Genomic DNA, 25,664 nt, shown 5'->3' on the forward strand with positions numbered 1-25,664 from the left:
TTTGGCTAGTCATGAGACAAAACACCCATGTACAGTGCTTTATACACCTCAGCAAAATGGTGTTGCTAAGAGGAAAAATAGGTCACTGACGAAAATGGCACGATGTATGGTCAAAAGTCAAGCTTTGCCGCATTCTTTTTGGCTTGAGGCCATCATGTGTGCCACTTATGTACTTAACAGGTGTCCTAAAAAAGCTTTGCAGTCTATTACTCCATATGAAGCATGGCATGATAGAAAGCCTTCTATTGAGCACATGCATGTTTTTGGTTGTTTGGCATATATGCTTTAGTGCCACAAACACAGCGTAGAAAATTGGATGATAAGGCTATCAAATGTAATTTTGTTGGTTATAGTGCTGAAAGAAAAGGTTACAGGTTATATCATTCGCAAACAAAGCGTATTCTGGTTTCACGGGATGTAGTGTTTGTGGAAGATTCTGTTCAGCCCTTGTTGTCATGTACTAGAGACAGTAATGTAAGCTCAAAGGACATTTATGACACTTTGTTGCCTCTTTTCAATGGTGGAAATACAAATGTAAGTTCCAATGAGGCAAATGTACAGCCTATGGGGGTTTTTGAAAATGTTATAGATCAGCCTATTACTGATGCAGATGTACATGATGTACTTGATGAGGAAAGGGATGAAAATGAGCAGGCTAGAGGTATGCCAAAATGGCTGGTGCCCACTCTGCGCGACAGTAAATTGGATGCACCTTTGTCTAGTCGTACTCATTCAGGCTCTCACCATGCATCTTATGCATCCGATTGTTATGCTTTGGCTGTGTCTAGCTTACATGATGTTGAGGAGCCTCTGTCTTTTGATGAAGCACAGAATTCAAAAAATTGGATGGCTGCCATGCAATCACAATGTGATGCACTTATAAAAAATGACACATGGACTTTATGTGATTTGCCTCCTGGCAAAAAGGCCATTGGTACGAAGTGGGTTTACAAGTTGAAATGCAAGCCGGATGGTGAGATCAATCGCCATAAGGCTCGACTTGTTGCAATGGGTTATGCACAGCAAAAAGGCATAGATTATGAAGAGACTTTTGCTCCCACTTGTCGTATGACTACTGTGCGTTTTCTATGTGCATTGGCAGCACATTTTGGTTGGGATGTACATCAATAAGACATTGTTACTACTTTCTTGAATGGTGACATATTTGAGGAAGTTTATGTAACACAGCCTCGTGGTTTTGTCATAAAAGGACAAGAGGACAAAGTGTGCAGATGTAAGAAGGCTTTGTATGGGTTGAAGCAATCTCCTCGTGCTTGGTATGATAAAGCTGACACTCATTTGGTTAAACGAGGGTTTCGTAACAGTCCAACAGAAAGCACATTGTATGTAAAGCGTGAGAGTGATGTACTTCTCATTGTAGTTCTTTATGTCGATGATTTGCTAATCAATGGACCAAATGAGAGACATATTGTTGAAGTTAAGGTTGATTTGAATGCTACTTTCAAGATGAAAGATTTGGGGTTGTTGCATCATTACTTGGGTATACAGTTTAAGCAGTGTGATGGTGGTATTGCCTTGTGTCAGAAAAGTTACATAGAGACATTGCTATGTAAGTTTGGACTTGAGGATTGCAAACCTATTGCCACTCCCATGGAAACAGGTTTGAAGTTGAGTCTACATGATGGTGGCGATCCTGCTGATGTCACTCTTTACCAAACTGCTGTTGGCTGCCGCATTTATGTATGCAACACGAGGCCAGATATTCAGTTTGCAGTCTCACAGGTCAGTAGATTTATGCATAGCCCAGGGTCTAAGATTGGCAGGCTGTCAAGAGGATCTTCCGCTACCTTAGTGGCACTTTACATCTTGGCTTGTTTTATCCCAAGGGGGGATCATTGCCGCCAGACTTACATGCCTTTTCGGACTCAGATTGGGCTGGTTGTTTTGACAGGCGACTGTCCACAAGTGGTTTTTGTTTCATGCTTGGCAGTTCATGTATATCATGGTTGAGCAAGAATCAACCTATTGTGGACACTTCGAGTTGTGAGGCTGAGTACAAGGCAGTCTTCATAGCTACGGTTGAGTGTGTATGGCTCAGACGCCTTATGACTGATTTGGGTGTTGGACAGGACACTGCCAACACTATCTACACTGACAGTTAGAGCGCATTGGCAGTTGCGAGGAACTCAGTTTTTCATGCTCGCACAAAGCACATTGAGGTGCATTACAACTATGTCAGGGAGAGGCTCTCAGCAGGAGAGATCAGCTTGGCTTATGTGCCAACACAGGACAACCTTGCAAATCTTTTCACAAAGGCATTGTCTCGTGAGAAGCTTGAAGCTTTTCGCAAAGCTTTGGGCTTACTCCCCTTTGTGGACTGATCATGTCCTCAGGGCATAGCACTTCCCTTTACTCATGTGCTAGCTCTCCTTCACCGCATCATTCCAGGGGGGATTTGTTACCATATACATGTGGTAGTGATGTGTGTGAACACACTAGGACCGCCGGGGCATTTTTTCCCTCTTTAGGAGGTTTTTTCCCCCGAGCATTATATATACGCCTATCACTCTAGGGCTATCTATCTTTCCATTGCACACTAAGTAACACACTCTCTATCGTGTGTCTTGAGCTTCCTTCGTCTTCTCCAAGCTGTTTGCGTTTCTCTGCAACCCTAATTCCAACACACTAGGACCGCCGGGGCATTTTTTCCCTCTTTAGGAGGTTTTTTCCCCCGAGCATTATATATACGCCCATCACTCTAGGGCTATCTATCTTTCCATTTCACACTAAGTAACACACTCTCTATTGTGTGCCTTGAGCTTCCTTCGTCTTCTCCAAGCTGTGTGCGTTTCCAAGCTGTGTGCGTTTCTCTGCAACCCTAATTCCAACAAGAATCACATAAAGGTGAAACTCAAAGTTGTTCTTTCAGCACTATAACCAACAAAAATACATTTGACAACCTTATCATCCAATTTTATGTGCCGCGTTTGTGGCACCAAAGCATATGCCAAACAACCAAATATGTGTATGTGCTCAATAGAAGGCTTTCTATCATGCATGCTTCATATGGAGTCATAGATGTTACGAGACTGGACACCCTCTTGTTGTATGTGGTTAAGTGCAATTGGGATAGCTAGCGTAATGGCTAATTATGTGATGTCTAATTAATTTTACTAATAGTGAGTTGATGATAATTTGTAAATTAAAATTCTAGGAGTTGAAAAGGAGGTGCTGGCAAATAATAACCCTCTCGGCCATTTTACCTTTGCACAGTATTTTAAACTTTTTATTCAATAAGCCACTATGGCTGCTTGTAAATAACTATAGTGAGAACTCACCCTTATGGGGCATGCAATAAGTGATGTGCTCTACCCAAGTACTAAAGTGGACTAGATGTAAAAGAGGGGCCTCCAATTTTTCCACTTAAAACTCAAATAATTAATTAAATACCAAACTCCACAAGAAGGGGTGCCGTGGAGTTTGGGGCGATGATTTTAAGCCATACACTTGCAAGATTCTCTGCTCTCCTCTCTTAGACTATGCTAAATCATGTTGTATGCTCTCTAATCATGTCAACATCTCTTACACTCTCTTACACTATCATTGTCAAATCTATTAAGAGAGAGAGAGAGAGAGAGAGAGAGAGAGAGAGAGAGAGAGAGAGAGAGAGAGAGAGTGTGTGTGTGTGTGCGCGCGCGCACGTGCGTTGTCCTAGTTTAGGTGTGTGTGTATTTGGATTTGGGAGAGAAGGTGACAAGTTGATGGTGATGTTTGCAAGGACTCCAAAGCTTTCATAGGACACCTATTAAGTACATAAGTGGCACACATGATGGCCTCAAGCCAAAACAAATGCGGAAAACCTTGACTTTTGACGATACATCATGTCATTTTTGTAATTGACCTGTTTTTTCTTTCAGTGACACCATTTTGCTGAGGTTTATACGGCACTGTACATTGGTGTTTTATCCCATGACTAGCCAGAAATGCATTAAATTCATGAGACATATACTCCCCCCCCCCCCCCCCCCGGATCTGAACAGAGGGTGTCCATAGTACATTTTGAGACATTTTCAACCATAGCCAAAAAAAAATTTGAAGCACATAAAACGCATTGGACTTCGCTCTAAGAGGATACACTCATGCATGCCTGGAGTAATCAATGATCATCGATGAAAGTCACCAAGTAAAGGTAATTGCCCAAGGACGAAGTTTGCATGGGCCCACAAACATCATTATGCACAAGCTGCAACCTGTATGTGGCCCTAACTAAACCATCCTTTGGAAATCTCGAACGTTGCATCTTATGTAAATCCTTCACAAACATGTTTGACAGGTGCTTCAAGAGGCGACAGAAGCAACCATATTAGATTTATGCAAATGTAGCAAACTAGCAAAATTCAGATACCCAAAATGTGCATTCCAAAGGTTTGCATTTGAAACAGCCTTTGAATCCACAACAGCATTTGCAAAATTCTGCCCACACTTGTCATACAAAGTGAGCTTATACAGCCCACGACATAAAATGCCAGATGCAATATTTTTATCACCAAAACTAAGATCATGAACTGTACATCTGTCATCCACAAATTTCACAACCATACCAGGTCTAGCAAGTGAAGATACAGACAAAAGATTCTTCTTAATCCCAGGTACATACAATGTATCAACAAGTGTGAAAAAACTGCCATTCGCAGCAGTAAGCACAATCTTTCCACTTCTCTGAACCGGATAAGAGGCATTGTTGATGCAAGTGACAGTATTCCCATGAGGGACACACTCAAGAGAGGTAAACAAATCACGATGTGAGGTAAATCACATCATGGGGAAAGAGTTGTGTCCTTCACCACTATTGCTCATCTAGTTGGGGAGAAGTAACAACCGTGTTCAGGTGTACAAGGCAAGTTGTGGTAAAATCCATCGAGGACATTTATTAAAAGTGTGATATGTCACTATGCTCATCAAAGACTAGATTTTTTAATGTGCATACGGATTCTTGTGTCAAACGCTAGAAACTCCACACAATTATGTCACATTCTAGTATCGATATTAATGAAAAATATAGTGGTGAATTCATGAGGATGCTTACTAACATGACAAGGATGCATGTGAAGACATGGGACTTAGAGCTTCTTTGTACCTTGTTGGCATATAGAACCGCACTCACTCTATTGTCACATTTTCATATGATATATAGTAAGAAATCTTTGTTGCTCCAAAGATAATGGTAAATTTCATTGATGATGTGCCCAAAGTTCATAAAAAATGCATATTAGATCTTTAGAGGCATTCTCTCAACAAATATTAGGTGGTTGAGTAGTATAAAGGCATGAAAAGGACATAGCTAGAGAAAGAGAATTCCCACATCAAGTATAAAGGCACCAAAAGCTTGATCACACTTTTCAAAAAAAGTTCTAAATGATTAGGGAAGGACGTTTTTGTGGCTTGACATGTCACCTAGCATCTAGACCATGGAGCACACATGGCATGCATGGATAGGGTGCCTAGAGCACACCCTAGTTATAGAGTTCAAGGGTGGAGTCCATGTTAGAGCTACTAGGCCCCATGTGATTTTCAGAAGGCTATAGATGTCCATAGAGGTGTGTAGCCTTGCAAACCATGACTTGGGTCTTGCTTGGCTAGTGATCGGCCAAGTGTGAACAGCCCTTTCTATGATGGTCTATGCAAGGGATTCCTATGGTTGGGTGAAAATCTAGTGCAATGCTCTTATGCTAGGGAGCTTCCTTGGAGGTTCTTAGAGCACTCCACTTGTGCCATGGGTCAAGGGTGGAGTCCACACGGGCTCTCAGGAGGCATAGACGGCTACAAGGATGTGAAGCCCACCAGACTATAGACTTGGCCATGCTCCAACCAAGTGTGGACGGCTAGTTCTATATAAAGGGAACTCCTACAATTCGATGGAAAGTCTATTGAATTGCTTCTATGCTAGGGAGCTCCTTGGAGAGCTCTTTCCAGGTGGTTCGTGGGTCGAAGGCCAAATATGCCAAGTCAATAATGATTAACATCTTGAGAAAGCATTCTATAGCTTTAGAGGGATCATGTGGCCAATGGTTTAAAGACACTAAAAATAAGGGTGATGATGGAGATTGGAATGCTCAATTACATAGTTTGGGATGCTTCGTTTATGTATTTCACGCACAAAAGTGCACGGTTAATCATGTCACTAAGAACCTAAAAGGCTAGGTGTTGTCATCAACAAAGTTTACAAAAGTGAACTCACAAAGAAGATTGAGTTCTCAAAGTAAGACTTCACAAGAGAATACGGCATTCTATAAGATGAACTTAGTCAAGGACAATGTTTTACCTTTTGGTTTTCTCTCCTTACGGTGATGTTTACAAGAACATAAACTTTGCTTCAAAGGGATGCGATGTTATATCATCTATCCCACATTAATCACATGTCAATTGTAACATCGAGACCATTAAGTATGCATGGCATACATAGACAACTACGTAGAGCACACCATGCATACAAAGTTCACAGGTGGAGTCCATACAAGACGTGAAGACGCCTAGGATAGCCACATGCATGTGCAAACCCATCACACCGTAGGTTTCGTTATGCTCCGCCAGCCCAACCACACATGAATAGGCCAAGACCATTCTGTATCTCTGTGACTCTTATGGTTGGCTAGTGAAGGTACCAATTACTACTGTAAGCTTTGCAAGATATTTTTGCAAATGGCATCGATGAATCCTTGGCACATGACACCATATACTATTCATTGGTACCTTCACTAGTATTCTGTCGATATGGTGTAGCAAATGCATACAATTAACAACATATCAATGTATCTTCGCTTGAAGCTATCAATTTGATATCACGAATGCATAAGCACTTAAGAACCGCTGCAATTAGCAAAAGCTTTGCAGAGTGTTTGTACCTGAAATCCATTTCCTTCAGCAGAAACACCAGTTCTTGTTATGTGTTTGTGCTATTTCAATAAGTATTCTATCAATTTCTCAACGCTGTATGCATGGCGCAATACCAGGAGTAGAACAAATCGACAAAAAGTAAGATTTTGGTACCACAAGCTCTTACAAGAGTCGGTTGCTATGATAACTACAAACAAAAAGAATATGATCCATATTGAGGAGAAGGAAGCCTGACTTTCAATTGTGCACTTAACAGAAAATCACACATTTTAAGACCACCATTGCCATTGAAAAACTTGAAACTTGGTACCACAAGCTCTTGCGAGAGCACTTCAGCAAGCACCTAATCTTTTCCTCGCAAAAACATAACAGCTGACATAAGAATCTTTGCTCTTGTTCCACTTTCCACCACACACATTTATAAACAATGACATGAAGGACAAGACAACAAATACACTCGGATCAATTTTTCTTACACTCGTAAGGAAACCCCTCTAATAATTTAGGAGAGAATATTTCACACGTAAAAAAACGTTGCTCTTTTCCACACACAGCTTTGCACCCGTCACGAGCCAATGGCCAGGCAGGTCCTGAGGACCTCTTGCCAGCTCAGTGGTATCAACAAACTTTGATAGTTTCTGAGAGGCTTGAGTTGCTGCAGAAGCAGCCCCGCTACTACCGATGACAGCAGGACTACTAGCACTCGATGTCCCCTTCTTTCCCTTGCTTTGCTGAAGACCAGTTGGTGTATGGTCCCAAACAGATCTTCTGATTGTACAGCCCGGGACCTTTGAATAGAGGAGCTTTAAATGCAGGACGCTCTTCATTCCAAAATCCCAAACCCCAAGCTGAGCCCCAGTGACAATATATGCTCCCGACGCATCCCCAAACCATGTTTCGCTAAACTCAACCGGTGCTGTGCTGACGTGCGCGAAATTTTTCCAAAGAACTGGTTCGAACCATCTGCTATCTTGTTCTTCTGGCCCATGCCACTTAGGCGCCCCAATGGCCACATAGGCATCCCAGTGAGGTTGCAATATCTTGGGAAGCACAGTGAGGTGCTGCACGTGAACAGCAAGCCGATTCAGCTTGCTACCTTCAAGGCAAAGACGAAGTCCTGTGATGGGCTTTCTGCCCACTGAAACCTGGTTGCAGGTAATTGTCACAAACACTTCATTAGATACGACGGCAAAGTGTCTACTCATTCAAAAAACTATCAATTGGTATCCTATATAGGCACATACTGATCTTTGGGAATCATAAAAATTGACGAACTTTAGAGCTAGCATCCATCATTTTTTATGATTGCAACTCATCCGCATCCCATGTAATGATCAACTATCTATGTAATGATAAACTCCGATATCACTTGTCATTCAAGTGACACCACAAGGAAGATCTATCTTTGCATTGATTCAGGTCAAGTGAAAACATTGTGAGGAAAGAAATTGACATATACAAAAAAAACAGCTATATGAGATTGAGAACAGAAATTAATAAAGACATAAAAAACACTTTGATGACAATATTAATTTAAATGAGTCGTACAAAATGGCAAATAGAGTTTAGATTTTTCCCCTTTCTTTAAGAATATGTACTTGCAGTCTCAAGCACACTAAACTTAGTCAAGACAACAGTAAGAGTACTAGTGCATTTTCTAATCTTGTACTAAGGAAGAGTTTTCTATAACGAAGAGCAGTTGCCTGCCAGATGCTTTCACTTGCATTAGCACGAGCTCACTGATAAGATCTCTTGGCATAGTCTCTTGAAACTGGGGACGCCAACAACAGGATGGCAGAGACAGGGCAGTTTATTTTATGAAAAAAATATAAATATATGTTTCATTTTGTTAAAACCACAATTATTCTAATGAGTGAACACATCAAAAGAAAATTTGCAACAAATAGAAGGGACTAGAAACTCATAACACCAAAATACTACACCCAGGCACCGTAAAAGAGTGTAGGCAAAAATGCCAACAGGGGCAATGGGATGAGTAAAGAATCTAAATACTAGCAAAATGCCAAGATGCAGCATCAAAGCCTAAGCACTGGACATTCAGACTCCAGACAAAACATGCTTGGGGCCGTCATGTGAGGGATAGCATCCATCTAAGGGTGAAACTCAATCTCCCATGCAGTCACGGATGACGCTTTCATTGGCATGCCCTTGCAAAGCATCAGTAAGTTGGCACCAACAAAGACGAAATCACCTGTACACTGCACTCCAAGGCGGGGTCCTTGGTTCCTCTACTTAAGAGGCAATGTGGCTGTTCACTGACCAAAGTTTCTCCAAGCCACTAAAGCTGTAAAGCCTGTAGGAGGATATGCATAGCCAATTGCAATTTCTCCAAACCATCCTTAGCTGTAGTCTTCTCACCAACGTGTAGTTTCAACCTTAATGCAGTCCACCTGCACACCTGGAAACCTTTAGGAGCCCCCCTCCTCTGACAATGTCAGTGACGCTGGTTTATGACTCTTGCATCTGGCATCATACGAACTGAGAAAATCAGAAGGCCATTGCTGACCTTCTTGGTTTTTTCTTTTGCTTTTTCCCAACACTCCGGATTGACCTTATAAAACTACTACATGTAAGAGGAGAATAGTAGTTTTTTTCACCTTTTCAAACATAAAGACATGATCTCATCGTAGCAGCCTGCAGGTTTTTTCACAATCAATCATGGCCTCTTACATTGTAACCGGCAATGTAACCGGCAAGCCACTGGCAACAATCACTGAACTCAACCAAAACAGCAAACATGAGACACGGAGTAGACATGAGACATGAGACACGGAGTGGCAGAATTCCACTGCCAGAAGCATTGGCCCCTAAGTCAAGCGCCCCGTTTGGTACTTCTCCTTATATTCATAAATTACAACGGCGAGATAAACCGTGATACATAAAAACCTTTCATGAAAACTTGAGCTATATCCTTAGCCATAATGATCTCTTGACGGGGAACAAATGAGTCATTTTTGTGAGCATATCAAAAACCACAAAAATAGCATCATATCCTATATATATATATATATATAGAGAGAGAGAGAGAGAGAGAGAGAGAGCCCAGCATAGCTCTGTGCCCAGAGATATTGGCCCCAGAGTTTGGCGCCCCTTTCAGTGTTTCTTTATCTGCAAAGTACAACTCCCATGGGACCTCTTGAAACCGGCCTGTAGAGCGGTAGACGTTAGCTTTCACCCGATTCTTGAACACTTTCACCCGATTCTTTAACACTTGACTTTACAACACAAAGCAATGACTGAAAAGGAACCTGTAAATGGGACTGGAATTACACTTCAAAACAAAAGAACGGCCAGGAAGCTAGAATGCTCCCAAGCAGACAGTGACACTTGTAGGCCCCAAAGGTTGGCGCCCCTTTCGGTATTTCTTTATTACTCTTCAGGAATGAGGAATAAGCTACAAAACCCAAGTCCTTGAGACGTTCATGCGCATCCAGCTAGATGGCACCTGTGCAGGCAAAATGTTGGCAACATAACGGCCCCAAAACTTGCCCTGGACAGTTTCCCAAGCTCCGACTTGTTTCCAATAGCATAGACCCCCTGTTTCTTGCGCAAAGACAGTAATTTCAGCACGCTGTAATTACTGGTTTTTCCTCTGTTTTCAGCCCTAAACAGCCCCCGAACTGTCGTCTAACAATGGGGCACTGTTCCCAATGCTCCCGGCATCATGACGGCTGCAAAACAGCCCAATTTCAGCGAATACGCAACGTTGAAAATGCACCTGTGTGGTGAGGTTATCACCCTCACCGGTGCCTGCTTTGGTGTAGCAGTTAGCTACACCCGTTCCTGTTCAGAGAGGCTCTTGCCTCGGCACAGAAGCATAAATCCCCACTGCTGTACATTGGTCCAATGAAGAGCCCTCTTGTGGGGCATCACATAACTGCACGTAGGGAAGAGAGGGAGCAGTGTGAGGTGTGAAAGACATGACTTCTTGCACCACATTGTACATGAGAGAAAAGCTGCAGTCAATAGCTCTTAACCTGTGGAGGTTCTCAATAAAGCATCCCCCCAGCATAAATCGAGCGCCCCCTCTTCTGCGCTTGACCTGTAATGCATCTGTGAACAAATAGATACAAAAGGGGAAGATTTTCATGGCTGCCAAAACTTGCGTATCGCTGAAAACACAGCAAAACAGCCCTGTAAACACGCATCTGATGCCTTCCAATGCTGAAAATAAGCTCCTTGGTCCAAGGGAAGCTCAAACATGGAGAGAAATGGCTGAAAATCAGAGTTATCAACCTCCAAAGCTGCTCCAAAAAGTCACTTACGAGTTCTGTTCTCCCAGACTTGGTAAATTGGCCAAAAAGTGCCACTTGGCACTCATACATGCATTACCCTGCATTGGGCTTCCTGCTTAAAAATCTCTCAATTGGTGCATCAATTGACTTTGCAAGAGAGTAATAAAATGTTCCCCTTGTCATTCTGAAGCTAATGACGCGAACAGATTTCGTGGCCCAAAATAGCAATTCCCTAATTTTTAGGAGATGCTTCTGTTGGGCTCCCATTGGTCTTCTGACCATCTATTCCCATTGGGACCGCATCCAAAAATACAATGTGGCCCAACTGTCAGATACTTTCTGTTGGTGATCCCACCTTGACTTTATGCCTTAATTGGGTTCGCTTCCAAGTATCCACCAACTTGCTAAGTGCGACCGGGGGACCTACATGACCTTGAACTGAGCCTAGACATCCTTTTACTTTGTGAGTTCCAAAGCCGACCAACTTCTCGTCTGCGGGTGAAACTACCGTTCACATTGGCCATACAATGTCCGACCATTTGCAACTTCAAAAAGAGGGTCTCAAAAATTAAACAAAAATCATTGGAAAGAAACCAACAACTAAGGTTAGCAGTTGCCACGTCCTCGTGATACCTCTGCTCTCAGACTCTAGATGCTCTGCAAAGTGAGGCCCCAAGGGCTCTTATAAACAGTACAAGAGATGCCCAAAGCAGAGCCCCAAAAGCTTCAAGTCCAAAAAGCATCAACGCAAATCGCGGAGTTCCGTACAGCCTGCCACGTCAACCAACCAGCGCGATTTACGGGCCTCCCATACAACCTGCCATGTCAACGCAATTCACAAAAATTGCCACGTCAACAGCTGCATGTAATTTTCTTTAATCTCTTTGCGTTCCCATGGGCCCCATCGGACTGAACCCCCATAAGTTGGGACAACTTATAGTCATTTTTATAAGCCATGGCAATTGTCCGGATGGTCATGCCACATTATCACTTTGTGACATACCCCCCTCTTAAAAGAATTGTAGTTGTTCCCCATTATGCTTGCAAAATGAGACATAAGCCATAAACCAATTCAGTAGACACTAACACTAAGTACTGACGCACTAGACGACACAAATCCAACACTTGCACAAAGACGAAAGCCACTGAACATCCACATTACATTCAAATCAAATCACATAAGGTCCATCGAGATCTCAAACCATGATCTCTCGGTGACGTGTTTAGCAATCACATCTAGATCCACACCAGATCTCACTAATGTTTGATTGACTAATTCTTATTGCTATCATGTCCATCTCATATGGAAACTCAAGACCGAAATGTTGCAATCATTTCGTCTTTCAAACATGCACTCAGACACGACTCACGCGAGAGAGCACACGTAATTCAAAATCATTTCGGTAATTCCCATGTCGAAGTACTTCATACATAAAATCATATACCTGAATATTGTGAGCCCATTAGTATCCCTGAAATCCAAAGGAAAATTAATGACTTTGATCCATCTAGGTAACCTATGACAAAGGAGCGGAGTGACTCCCCTCTTGTGAAATCCCGTCTGCACTAGATTCAACCCTGCTGATCTATGGGATCTCTCGGAATAGACGAAGCTAGACCGAAAGCCTCAAGGTAATGATCCAATATCCGGGGAGTATTTGCTAGATCCTCCTCCATCCACTTCGCATCCAATGCCGGATAGTTCTTGACTAAGAACGGCCGTTCACTTTACCTTTCTCTTTCCTTTCCGGGTGATCCAGTATATGTTCCAAAACGAGAATATCTTCCCTCTCTTCCACTTCAATTTGCTCCTCACGCTCCCTATCGATTGGCACCTCACCCTTGAAAGGTTTCAATAGACTCACATGAAAAGCATTGTGAATCTTCTAAGTATCTGGTAACTTCAGTCTAAAGGATACATCATTTATCTCCTTCTCTTGAATCTGGAAAGGGCCATAGTACCCATTCTTAGCTTTAGAAAAAGCTACTCCTTTCCCTTTTGTTTCCTTAGGCGTGCCTTCTCGAACCGTAAGAGCACCCAATCATCCTCCTTCAACAGCAAGTCGCGTTGATGTCTAGCTACCTCCTTATGCAATGCTTGAGACTTCTCAAGAGCCTCGTGAACCTTGGCAAAAACAATGTCCAAATCTCTCGTATACTGAACAAAAACCTTATCCTGGGTCTATGGAATTCTCTGATCTACCAACCGATTCCCTTTTTCTCTCTTTCCTTGTACCTTGATACCTGTGGGTAGCTTCGCTAGCTTCCCTTTGTCCATTGGCACGTCAGTCTCAATCATTGGAACCATGAGACGCACTACCATTTGATCCCCTTTCTCCGGAATTCTCTGATGAACTAGCATTTGGTTCCCTGAGTTCGTCGGAACCTTCGGATGTGCTACCATTTGATTCTCCAGAATCTTGTGGTGAGTTGTCATCTTGTTCCCTTGATCCATTCTTTTCACTAGCAGAGTCTTGCCCTGTTGAGGTGGATACTATCTTGTACGTAGGATAAGTCAAGGAGTCGGCATGCGTTCCAAGTCGTTGCTTAGGATATTCCATAAGTCTCTGAATAGAGTCAGACTTTTGGTTTAGACAATAGTCTCGAATCTCTTTTAGCAAACCACACCAAAACCGCTCAATCTGGTCTCTAATCTTCCAAAACGAAGACACTCGCAAATAAGTATCCCAATACCTCTGGCAGTAGTCATCCAATGTATCTTTCTCAGTCATTTTCAAGTGATGCCAAGCCTTGATGACATCTCTTGCATATTCATCACATATCCAAGTTGACGTGAAAATTGTCTTGAATTTTAACCACGTCGCAAGTGCTTCTCTGGGTGACAACAGAGTAGACCACCATGTTTGTGCAGTTCCTTTCAAGTAAGATGCCGCTCTTCACACCCTAGAGTGTTCTATAAACCGTCCTCCAAAGAAGGCGACGTCAACCGTGTGCCAATGTTCTCTCAGATTGCCCTCCAAAAAAAACTAGTAAACCCGCAAATCTATGTCCGAAACAATTGACTAAGGCATGCCATGACAATCTGTGAGACGAACAGTTTCGTCAAATCATCGAGCTTAATTGTCTTCTTTATCGGAATGAAGTGGGCTTGTATCTGTCGATGACTGTCCAAATACCATCCTGTCCACTTTGAGTCCTGGGAAGATAAATAAAAACCATGGCGATGCTTTCCCAGGGACGGAAAGGTATAGATGAAGACTATAGAAATCCTAATGCTTTTTGCCTGTCAAATTTGACCTTTTGGCATACTAAGCAACTGCGAACAAACTCGTCCACATCCCTTTTCTTTTTTTTTTTGGAGCCTCGGTCAATTAAAGTGTCACAAATTGATGGCGTGGCATGACCTCTTGGGCAAGGAGCAGATGACATGGACAAAAGTACGACAATCCGAGAATCACACTGGCATGCTGACGTGGCAGGCTGTACGGATTTCCGCCATTTGCGCTGGCCGCTTTTGGGACAGTTTTTGGAGACCATATGCTTTTGAGTTTATTCCTTTTGAGCTGAATGCTTTTGGGGCTCTGCTTTTAGGGCATCCCTTGTAAGAATAAATAAGACCCTTGGGGAATCACTGTACAGAGCATCTAGACGCAGAGTCCGAGAGCAGAGGTCCCTCGGAACTTGTAGCTTTACTCGAGCGTTAATATAAAAATAAATACCGAAAGGGGCCAAATTTTGGGGCCAATACCTTTGGGCATAGAACTACATCGGACCGTGTCTACTCCAATTTTTAAAGTGTGATCCACGGATGTTTACTGAAGATGAACTCGATAACGTTGTCAAAAGACGAGTCAACCAACTTTTCGAGGCGAAGAAGCAATTGAAGAAACGTAACAAGCGTTGAAATTAGGGTTGCAAGGAAACGCACACAGCTTGGAGAAGACGAAGGAAGCTCAAGGCACACAACAGAGAGTGTATTACTTAGTGTGCAATGAAAAGATAGATAGCCCTAGAGTGATGAGCGTATATACAATGAACAAGGGAAAAAACCGCCTAAAGAGGGAAAAAAAGCCCTGACAATCCTAGAGTGTTCACACACATCACTACCACATGTATATGGTAACATCTCCCCCCTGGGAGTGATGCAATGAACGAGGTATGGCACAAAGAGTAAAGGGAAGTGCCATGCCCTGTGGACAAGATCAATCCACAAAGGGGAGCAAGCCCAAGCTTTGCGGAAAGCTTCGAACTTCTCACGAGACAATGTCTTTGGGAAAAGATTTGCAAGATTGTCCTGTGTTGACACATAAGCCAAGCTCGTCTCTCCTACTTAGAGCCTCTCCCTGACATAGTGGTAATGCACTTCAATGTGCTTTGTGCGAGCATGAAAAACTAGGTTCCTCGCAACTGCCAATGCGCTCTGACTGTCAGTGTAGATGATGTTGGCAATGTCTAGTCCAACACCCAAATCAGCCATAAGGCATCTGAGACATACACACTCAACCGTAGCTGTGAAGATTGCCCTGTACTCAACCTCACATCTAAAGAGGCCACAGTAGGTTGCTTCTTGCTCAACCATGAAATACATGAACAGCCAAGCATGAAACAAAAACCACTTATGGACACTCGCGTGTCACAACAACCAGCTCAATCTGAGTCCGAAAAAGTATGTAATCTGGGGGCAATGATTCCCCCTAGAGATAAAACAATCCAAGATGCAAAGTGCCACTCAAGTAGCAAAAAATCCTCTTAACTGCTTGCCAATGCTTAGACCCTAGGCTATGCATAAATCTGCTGACCTATGAGACTGCAAACTGAATATCCGGTCTCGTGTTGCATACATAAATGAGGCAACCAACAGCAGTTTGGTAAAGTGACATCAGCAGGATCACCAGCATCATGTAGACTCAACTTCAAATGTCACGGGGACGTGGCAGCTGTTAACTATGTCACGAGGACGTGGCAACTGCTAACCTTAGTTTTTGGTTTCTTTCCAATGATTTTTGTTTTATTTTTGAGACCCTCTTTTTGAAGTAGCAAACGGTCGGACATTGTATGGCCAATGTGAACAGTAGTTTCAACCGCAGATGGGCAGTGGTCGGCATTGAAATTCGTATAGTAAGAGGATGTCTAGGCACAGAGCAAGATCATATAGGTCCCCCCATCCCACTTAGCAAGTTGGTGGATACTAGGAAGTGAACTCAATAAAGGCCTAAAGTCAAGGTGTGACTACCAACAGAAAGTATCCGACAGTTGGGCCACAGTGCACTTTTGGATGCGGTCCCAATGAGGATAGATGGTCAGATGACCAATGGGAGCCCAACGGAATCATTTCCTAAAATTTAGTGAACTGCTATTTTGGGCCGTGAAATGTGTTCACGTCATTACCTCCGGTATGACTAGGGAAACATTTTACAACTCTGCCGCGTAGTCAACTGAGCAACCAGTCGGAAGATTTTTAGGCGGCAAACCCGAAACGAGAAAATGCTTGTAAATGTGCCAAGTGGCACAATTTCGTGCAGAAGAAGTGGCGCTGAAATTTAAGAGAGAGGAGGCTTCATTATGCATTTTGTCACAGGTTAAGACCTATGGAGTGCTTTCTTTCCCTCCCATGTACAGTGTGGTGCTAGGAGTGATGCCCTACACACTACACACTACTCTCTCTCCCCCCTACGTGCAGTTATGTGATGCCCCACAAGAGGGCTCTTCATTTGACTGATGTACAATTGTGTGGGTTCATGCTTTTGTGCTGAGGCAAGAGCCTCCTTGAGCAGGAACAGGGGTAGCTAGCTGCTACTCCAAAGCAGGCACCGGTGAGGGTCATATCCTCCCCGTACAGGTGCAAATTCAGCGTTGTGTATGCGCAGAAAATTGACTGTTTTTCAGCCATACGGACGCCGGAATCTTTAGGAATCGTGCCCCGCTGGCAGAGAACAGTTCGGGGACTCTTTAGGGCTGGAAACAGGGCAAAAACCAGTAAATACAGCGACCCGAATTTACTGTTTTTGGGCAGGAATCAGAGGGTTTCCGCCAGTGCAAGTGAGATCCAACAGGGGAATTGATTTTGCGCAAGTTATGGGGCTGTTATGTTGCCGAAATTTGGCCAAATCATGTAGTATCTAGTGGGATACAGGTAAAGGATTCCCAGGACTCTACCTTGTAATTTATCCTCTCAAAGTATAAAGAAATACCGAAAGGGACGCCAATTTTGGGGCCTACAAGTTGTCGGCGTCTGCTTGGGGCATTCTAGCTTCCAAGCTGTGTGTGTACTTAAGTGTTAATCCTCGTTGCAAGTTACCTTTGCAAAGTGCTCTGTGTGTGTGTCTAAAGTAAAGAATTTCGGGTGAAAGCCAACGCCTACCGCCCCACGGGCCGATTTCATAAAACCTGTTTCCATGGGAGTGCAATAAGTTTGCAATCCTCAAGTCCAAACTTACATAGCAATGTCTCTATGTAACTTTTCTGACACAAGGCAATAGCACCATCACACTGCTTAAATTGTATGTCCAAGTAATGATGCAACAACCCCAAATCTTTCATCTTGAAAGTAGCATTCAAATCAGCCTTAAATTCAGTAATATGTGCCTCATTGGAACCAGTGATCAGCAAATCATCCACATAAAGAACAACAATGAGAAGTACATCGCCCTCACGTTTGACATACAATGTGCTTTCTGTTGGACTGTTACAAAAGCCTCATTTGACCAAATGAGTGTCATCTTTCTCGTACCAAGCACAAGGAGATTGCTTCAACCCATACAAAGTATTCTTACATCTACACACTTTGTCCTCTTGTCCTTTCTTGACAAAACTGCGAGGCTGCGTTACATAGACTTTCTCAAAAATGTCACCGTTCAAGAAAGCAGTAACAATATCGAATTGATGTACATCCCAACCAAAATGAGTTGCCAATGCACATAGAAAACGCACAGTAGTCATACGACAAGTGGGAGATAAAGTTTCTTCATAATCTATGCCTTTCTACTGCGCATAGCCTTTTGCAACAAGTCGAGCCTTATGGCGATCAGCCTCACCATCTGGTTTGCATTTCAACTTGTAAACCCACTTTGTACCAATGGCCTTCTTGCCAGGAGGCAAATCACATGAAGTCCATGTGTCATTTTCTATAAGTGCATCATATTCTGATTGAATGACAGCCATCCAATTTTCTGAATTTTGTGCTTCATCAAAAGATAGAGGCTCCTCTATATCACATAAGCTAGACACAACGAAAGCATAACAATCTGATGCATAAGAGGCATGGGGAGAACCTGAACGAGTACGACTAGACAAAGGTGCATCCAATTTACTGTCACGCAAAGTGTGCACCAGCCATTTTGGCATACCTCTAGCCTGCTCATTTTCACCTCTTTCCTCTCAAGTACATCATGTACATCTGCATTAGTAATAGGCTGATCTGTAACATTTTTAGAAACCCCCATAGGCTGTACATTTGCCTCATTTGAATTTACATTCGAACTTCCACCATTAAAAAGAGGCAATAAACTGTCATAAATGTCCTATGAGCTTACATTACTATCTCTAGTACATGACAGCAAAGGTTGAACAGAATCTTTCACAAACACAACATCACGTGAGACCAAAATACGCTTTGTTTGCGGCTGGTACAACCTGTAACCTTTGCTTTTAGCACTATAACCAACAAAAATACATTTGACAGCCTTATCATCCAATTTTTTGCGATGCGCTTATGGCACTAAACCATAAGCCAAACAATCAAAAACACGCATGTAGTCAATAGATGGCTTTCTATCATGCCATGCTTCATATGGAATCATAGACAACAACGTTTTCGTAGGACATCTGTTGAGTACATAAGTGGCACATATGACAGTCTTGAGCCAAAACGAATGTGGTAAAGCTTGACTTTTGACCCTACATCGTGCCATTTCCGTAAGAGACCTGTTTTTCCTCTCAGCAATACCATTTTGCTGAGACGTATACGGCACTGTACATTGGTGTTTTATTCCACGACTAGCCAAAAATGCATTAAATTTATGAGACATATACTCCTCCCCTCGATCGGAATGGAGGGTGCCCATAGTACATTCCAAGACATTTTTAGCCATAGCAAGAAATTACTTGAAGCACAAAAACACTTCTGACTTAGCCTTTGAAGGATATAGCCATGCATGCCTGGAGTAGTCATCAATGAAAGTCACAAAGTACAAGTAATTTCCCAAGGACGGAGTTTGCATAGGCCCACAAACATCACTATGCACAAGTTGCAATTTGCATGTAGCACGAACTAACCCATCCTTTGGAAACTTAGCACGCTGCATTGTACCCATTTTACAGCCTTCACAAACATGTTTGACAGATGCTTCAAGAGGCGGCAGAGAAGCAACCATATCAGATTTCTGCAAACGCAACAAGCTGGCAAAATTCAGATGCCTAAAACGTGCATGCCACAGTTTTGCATTTGAAACAACCCTTGAATCTGCAACTGCATTTTAAAAATTTTGTCCACACATGTCATACAAAGTGAGCTTATACAACCCACGACACAAAAGGCCAGATGCAACAATTTCATCACAAAAACTGAGATCATGAACTGTACATCTATCGTCCACAAATTTGACTACGAGACCAAGTCTAGCAAGTGCAGATACAGACAAAAGCTTCTTTTTTATCCCAGGTACATACAATGCATCAACAAGTGTGAAAAAAGTGCCATTTGCAGCAATAAGCACAATCTTTCCAACTCCTTGAACAGGATAAGAGGCATAGTTGGCACAAGTCACCGTATTCCCATGAGAGACAGACTCAATAGAGGTAAACAAATCACGATGTGAGGTAATGTGCTTTGTAGCACCAGTGTCAAAAATACGACTCATGTGTATCTGCAGCAACTGACATACATGCATCATGCACAAAAGCATTATAAGTGCACTCTCCACTAAATGCCCAATCTGCATCAACATCAATATCACAATCTCCTTTGACAGAGACTCTACAATCGCTGCGCTTGTATTGGACCCTATAGTGGATCCAGTCTCTTTCTTCTTAGCCTCTTTTGCCTTCAATTTCGGACACTACTTGATCAAGTGATCATTAGCTTTACAATAATGACAACGCATCTTCTTTTTGTCCTTATCTCAAGAATTGCCAGACGAAGTGCTACCAACAGAAGCATTAGGAACAGAAGTTTTGTCACTCGTAGCAGAATCATAAGAAGTGGTTACATTGTTGTTCCCACCTTTTCTTTGAGCTGCAATAAAGGCATGTTCAACTGCACGTTGCCTAATCCTGTTTTTTCTGGAAAGTGACTCTTGCAACAGCAATGTGCATAATGCATCAAACTTAACAACTTGAGGATTTCCTTGGGTCATAAGTCTCAAAGTACTAGCAAAAGTCTCGTAAGAATCTGGCAAAACATCAAGAACAGTCTGCACAAGTGAACTGTCAGAAATGACTTCTCCCAAAGAAATGAGTTGCTCATTAACACCCTTCACACCAGCAAGGAAAGTGTCCATTTCATCTTCCTCATGCATATCTTCGATTCCAGCTCTTTACGCAGCAAAGCAATTTTAACCTCATTGCGGCTTACATAAAGACCTGCTAGAATATCCAAAGCCTGTTTTGCAGATTTTGTTGAACGGATGTGAGGAGTGATAGTGCGCTTCACAGACAATGCAATCAATGCATGCGCCTGCGCATCTCTTACATCCCAACGAGCCTGCTCAGCCGGCGACAAAACAGCTCTAGCAGCAACAACCCTGGCAGTAAAACCTGGAGCATCCTCAATATCACCTGCATCCACAGTACCAGGACGTACATCAATGCCCTGCACAATGTTCCAAACTCCCTTTGACACAAGTACATGTTGCATCATGTAAGCCCACATAGAGTAATTGTCCCCATCCAATCTGTCATCCGCAGCAAACATCTTAAACACATCTGTGATGCTGTCAGCCATGAAAAATGCTTGCACCTCATGTGAAAACTGCCCGAAATGAGGAGAAACTTAGGGAGATCAGCACGTGCTATATAGCAGAACCCGCAGTCGACTGTATGGGACCTGTTCTGCAGTAATTGGCACTGACAAAAATTCTGCACAAAATGACGAAATTGCTTGCGCATACCTGGTTGTAGTGGAAACGGAGGTCGAAATAAGCCCAAAATGAAATTCTGAGCAGACCAAGCTCTACGAGCTTACGCAAATTTTTTGTTGACCTACTGATGCTCGCCAAAGCTCGTTGAATCTGAGAAAACGAGCAGGAGTGTTTTGGCGATGCTGGCGACTAAGCTGGGGAGGACGTGACACGCTCTAATACCAATTGTTGGAATTAGGGTTGCAGGGAAACGCACACAACTTGGAGAAGACGAAGGATGTCAAGATTGTGACTATGTTAACAACATTACATCTACTCCTAGTTGCAGATACGCGAAGTGCCATGCAAAGGAGGACCCCTGCGCTTGGATGGTCACACCTCTTCGCCAAAAGCCACACTCCTTCAACGACTAGTCACACCCCTTCGCTCTACAGGTGCTACTCTTCGCCCAATGGTTGCAGCTCTTCGCCGAAAGGATGTGTCTTTACGTCTAAAGCCGCGTCTCTTCACCATGAGACTTGTCTTTTCATTTATGTCTCTTCCTCTCCTATATAAGGAGCCTATCATACGCAGTTTTCAACAGTTCAATCAATCAACACAGAGTCTTCTAAGACTTATCTCTGAGTACAGTTCAAGTTTCTAAAGTCTTAATCATGAGTTTAAGTACTTAATTAAGGATTAGTACCTAATATCCTTACAAAGGAAGCTCAAGGCACACAACAGAGAGTGTACTACTTAGTGTGCAATGAAAAGATAGATAGCCCTAGACTGATCGGCGTATATACAATGCAAGGGGGGAAAAACCTCCTAAAGAGGGAAAAATGTCCCGACTGTCCTATTGTGTTTACACACATCACTACCAGATGTATATGGTAACAACAAGTGAACAGACTACCCTGGCTATTTGAGTCGTAAATCTTCTTTTGGGAATGCAAGAAAACAGAAAAAGCATGTACGCTTCGAAGGATTGTCTAGTTCGTCCTCGTCTTCTTCTGACAGTTCAAATAGTTGTTCCTCTTCTGATTTGAGTGATGAGGACAGAAAGGGTAAGAAACGACGAAAGAATCAAAGATATGAAAGAACACGAAGAAAGCCATAAAAAGCAAATCCCAACAATTTTCTGACAGTTTTGACAAGGAATCGTCCTCTTCTGAGAGTTCGAACTCCGAAGATGAGATGTTTTATTCGAAGAGCAAGCATTTTCACAGAGCAAATCAATATGACTTTCTCGAAGATAAGAGCAAGGAGACCAAAGAATTCAAGGAGGGTAGACAAGCCATAAAATTTGTTACCTTTTCAAGTTTTCGAGATGCGCACAATGCCCTCCCTTTTATTCAACAATTTGTCATGACTTTTTCTGGAGACCGCTGTTCATAGAACTCCAAGATTAGCACGGAAGCATCCTATTTGAAAGGAAATGTGCGGACATGGTGGTCCACTGTTTTGTTAAGAAAAGAAGCATCGACAAAGTGGCTAAAGTTCAAGAGACTTTATAACTCTTCGTGGCTCACTCAAGAATACGAACGAGACGTGATTACCGCCTGGAATCATGTTCGGATGGTAAAGGCAGATACTCTAGATACTTATTGCGAGAGATTTTGAGATGTTTTTCTACCTGCTTCATCCTTTAAGAAGATCAGTTTCAAGCAACAAATCGAGCGATTCTGTTGTGAACAGTCCAAAGAGATACGAGACTACTGCTTGTTACAGAAATCTGAGTCCATACAACAGTTGATGGGACATGCTAAGCAAGGCTTTGCTATGCATTCGGGTAACTTGACTTATCCATCCGATCAACCTTCAACAAGTGATGACAGAAGCAGAAGACAGAAAGATACACGACCTCGATTGACAGAGGCACAAAAAGACGAATATCTCAAAACGGAAAAGTGTTTTGAATGCACGGAACAAGGACATATATCTGCAAAACAAGGAAAGTGTTTTGAATGCACGGAACAAGAACATAGCTTTTTCTGGAGACCGCTATTCAGAGCACTCCAAGATTAGAAGGAAAGCATCCTATTTGAAAGGAAATGTGCGGACATGGTGGTCCATTGTTCTGTTTCGAAAAGAAGCACCCACCAAGTGGCTAAAGTTCAAGAGACTTTATATTTCTTCGTGGCTCATTCAAGAATACGAACGAGACGTGATTACTGCCTGGAATCATCTTCAGACAGATACTCTAGATACTTATTGCGAGAGATTTTGGGAGGTTTTTCTACCTATTTCATCCTTTAAGGAGATCAGTTTCAAGCACCAAATCGAGTGATATTGTTGTGGACTGCCCAAAGAGATATGAGACTACTACTTGTTACAGAAATTTGAGTCCATAAAAAAGTTGATGGAACATGATAAGCAAGGCTTTGCTATGCATTCGGGTAACTTGACTTATCCATCAGATCAACCTTCAACAAGCAATGACAGAAGCAGAAGACAAGAAGATACACGACCTCGACTGACAAAGGAACAAAAAGACGAATATCTCAAAACCAGAAAGTGTTTTGAATGCACAGAACAAGGACATATATCGGCACGGTGCCCCAAAAAGGCACAAGAATGAGAACGACTGACAGATTGAAAATAGAACTGGGCGAGGAGATACTCGCTCTAGAACAGATACTTGATAGAAAATAGAAAAAGATATCGATGTGTTGATAGTATTTTGTTTTATAACTTTATAAATGAAAGATTTTGAACTAGGACTTGCAAAGATGGTTGCTTTGTTGTTGATTGTTAAGATTGTTCTACTCATTTGTAAAGCACTATTTCCTTCTTGATTCTGCTTGATTGGTTTCCATTAAAATTACAAGGTTTTCACAATCTTGATATTTTATAATAAAATTAAGGTTTGCATCATGAGGACCATTATCTATGCGCTTACTCATGTAAAATAAGTAGAGATGACGCTTTTCTAACAATCTTGTTAACCCCTTGTTAGTAGGACATCGCTGTTTGAGTAGCCAAATATATCATATAAATACATGTACTCATTCTCCTCTTCCCAAGAAGATTATTGTGTGTTATCCAAAACCTATCCTTGGGTATTGATTACTATTGTAAGCTTAGCAAGATATTTTGCAATGTCAATAGCAGTCGGAGTTGTGTGTGCCTCAGGTCTATCCATTGGGCATGTCTGTTCTATGCCGGACCACACTTGGTCACTTATATGAGCAGATTATTTTCAGCATGGAGAGCCTTTCCCAGATCTCTCTCTCACTGTCTTTCTCTCTCTCTCATTCTTGGATGTCTTGTCTCTTTCTACCTCAGTGATCTCTCTTCTCCACAAGTGTACCTTGTTGATGTGTTTGGCATTGCAGGTGTTCTGGATCGGAGTCGAGGTACCCACCGAATCACGAGCCAGTTCCTGTCTTCATTGCATCTTTTGCTGCCACCTTTGACACACCTTGTGTGTGTTCTCGCATATGGTTTTGGGGCTGTTTTTAATGTTCACCATTTGTTCAAGGTCTTTTCAAGAGTATGGAATGTTTTGCATATGGTTCGACCAGAGGCTACCAATCATACCTATTCCATACTTCCATACCCTTATGCGTATGCGTATGGAAAAAAGTATGCCCTTTCACATAGACCTAAGATAGGCACTATTGATCTAGTTCTTAGGAGTTCACCTCCCAACAAACCCACTTACCAAACGGGTGCAAAGATCGTGAGCCAAATCAGACTTATCCGCCAAAGGTTTGATACGACCCAACTCTTCACCATTTTGTTCTCCAGTTATCTTGTTTAGAAGAAAGATGGTCTTGGAGTATTGACTACAAGGCTTAACGAAAGTCGTTTCCCAATATCCCGGATTGACAATATTCTCGATGGGTTGCACGGTTCTTGTCACGAGGACGTGGCAACTGTTAACCATGTCACGAGGACGTGGCAATTGCTAGCCTTAGTTGTTGGTTTCTTTCCAATGATTTTTGTTTTATTTTTGAGACCCTCTTTTTGAAGTTGCAAATGGTCGGACACCAATGTGAACGGTAGTTTCACCCGCAGACGGGAAGTTGGTCAGTATTAGAATTCGATTAGTAAGAGGATGTCTAGGCTCAGTGCAAGATCATGTAGGTTCCCCCGTTGCACTTAGCACGTTGGTGGATACTAGGAAGTGAACTCAATAAAGGTATAAAGTCAAGGTGGGATCACCACAGAAAGTATCCGATAGATCTCCTAAAAATTAGGGAACTGCTATTTTGGGCCGTGAAATGTGTTCGCGTCATTACCTTCGGTATGACAAGGGGAACATTCTACAACTCTGCTGCGAAGTCAACTGGGCAATCAATCGGGAGATTTTTAGGCGGCAACCCCGAAACGGGCAAATGCTTGTAAATGTGCCAAGTCGCACTTTCCTGTGTACTTGCCTCATGCAGAAAAATGGGCGCTGAATTTTTAGCTGGGAAAGGCCTCATTTTGCAATTGCCACAGGTTAAGAGCTATGGAGTGCCTTCTTTCCACTCTATGTACAGTGTGGTGCTAGGAGTGATGCCCTGCACACTACACACTACTCTCTCTC

General features: G+C 42.6%; 1 protein-coding gene across 2 annotated transcripts in view; it reads right to left on the bottom strand.

The window, feature by feature from the left end:
* Positions 1–7,117: 7,117 nt before the first annotated feature.
* The window catches only part of LOC147432677 (MAC/Perforin domain-containing protein), a 51,239-nt gene continuing 32,692 nt past the window's right edge, over positions 7,118–25,664 (bottom strand). For both annotated transcript variants that reach the window (XM_086492521.1, XM_086492522.1), the window contains one exon: positions 7,118–8,000. In XM_086492521.1, the coding sequence (XP_086348647.1) occupies positions 7,350–8,000 (651 nt within the window). In that variant the 3' untranslated portion in view covers positions 7,118–7,349. The remainder of the gene's footprint in view (positions 8,001–25,664) is intronic.

The sequence above is a fragment of the Adiantum capillus-veneris genome, chromosome 20 (assembly GCF_014529385.1).
Source record: "Adiantum capillus-veneris isolate H3 chromosome 20, ASM1452938v2, whole genome shotgun sequence".
Taxonomy (NCBI): domain Eukaryota; kingdom Viridiplantae; phylum Streptophyta; class Polypodiopsida; order Polypodiales; family Pteridaceae; genus Adiantum; species Adiantum capillus-veneris.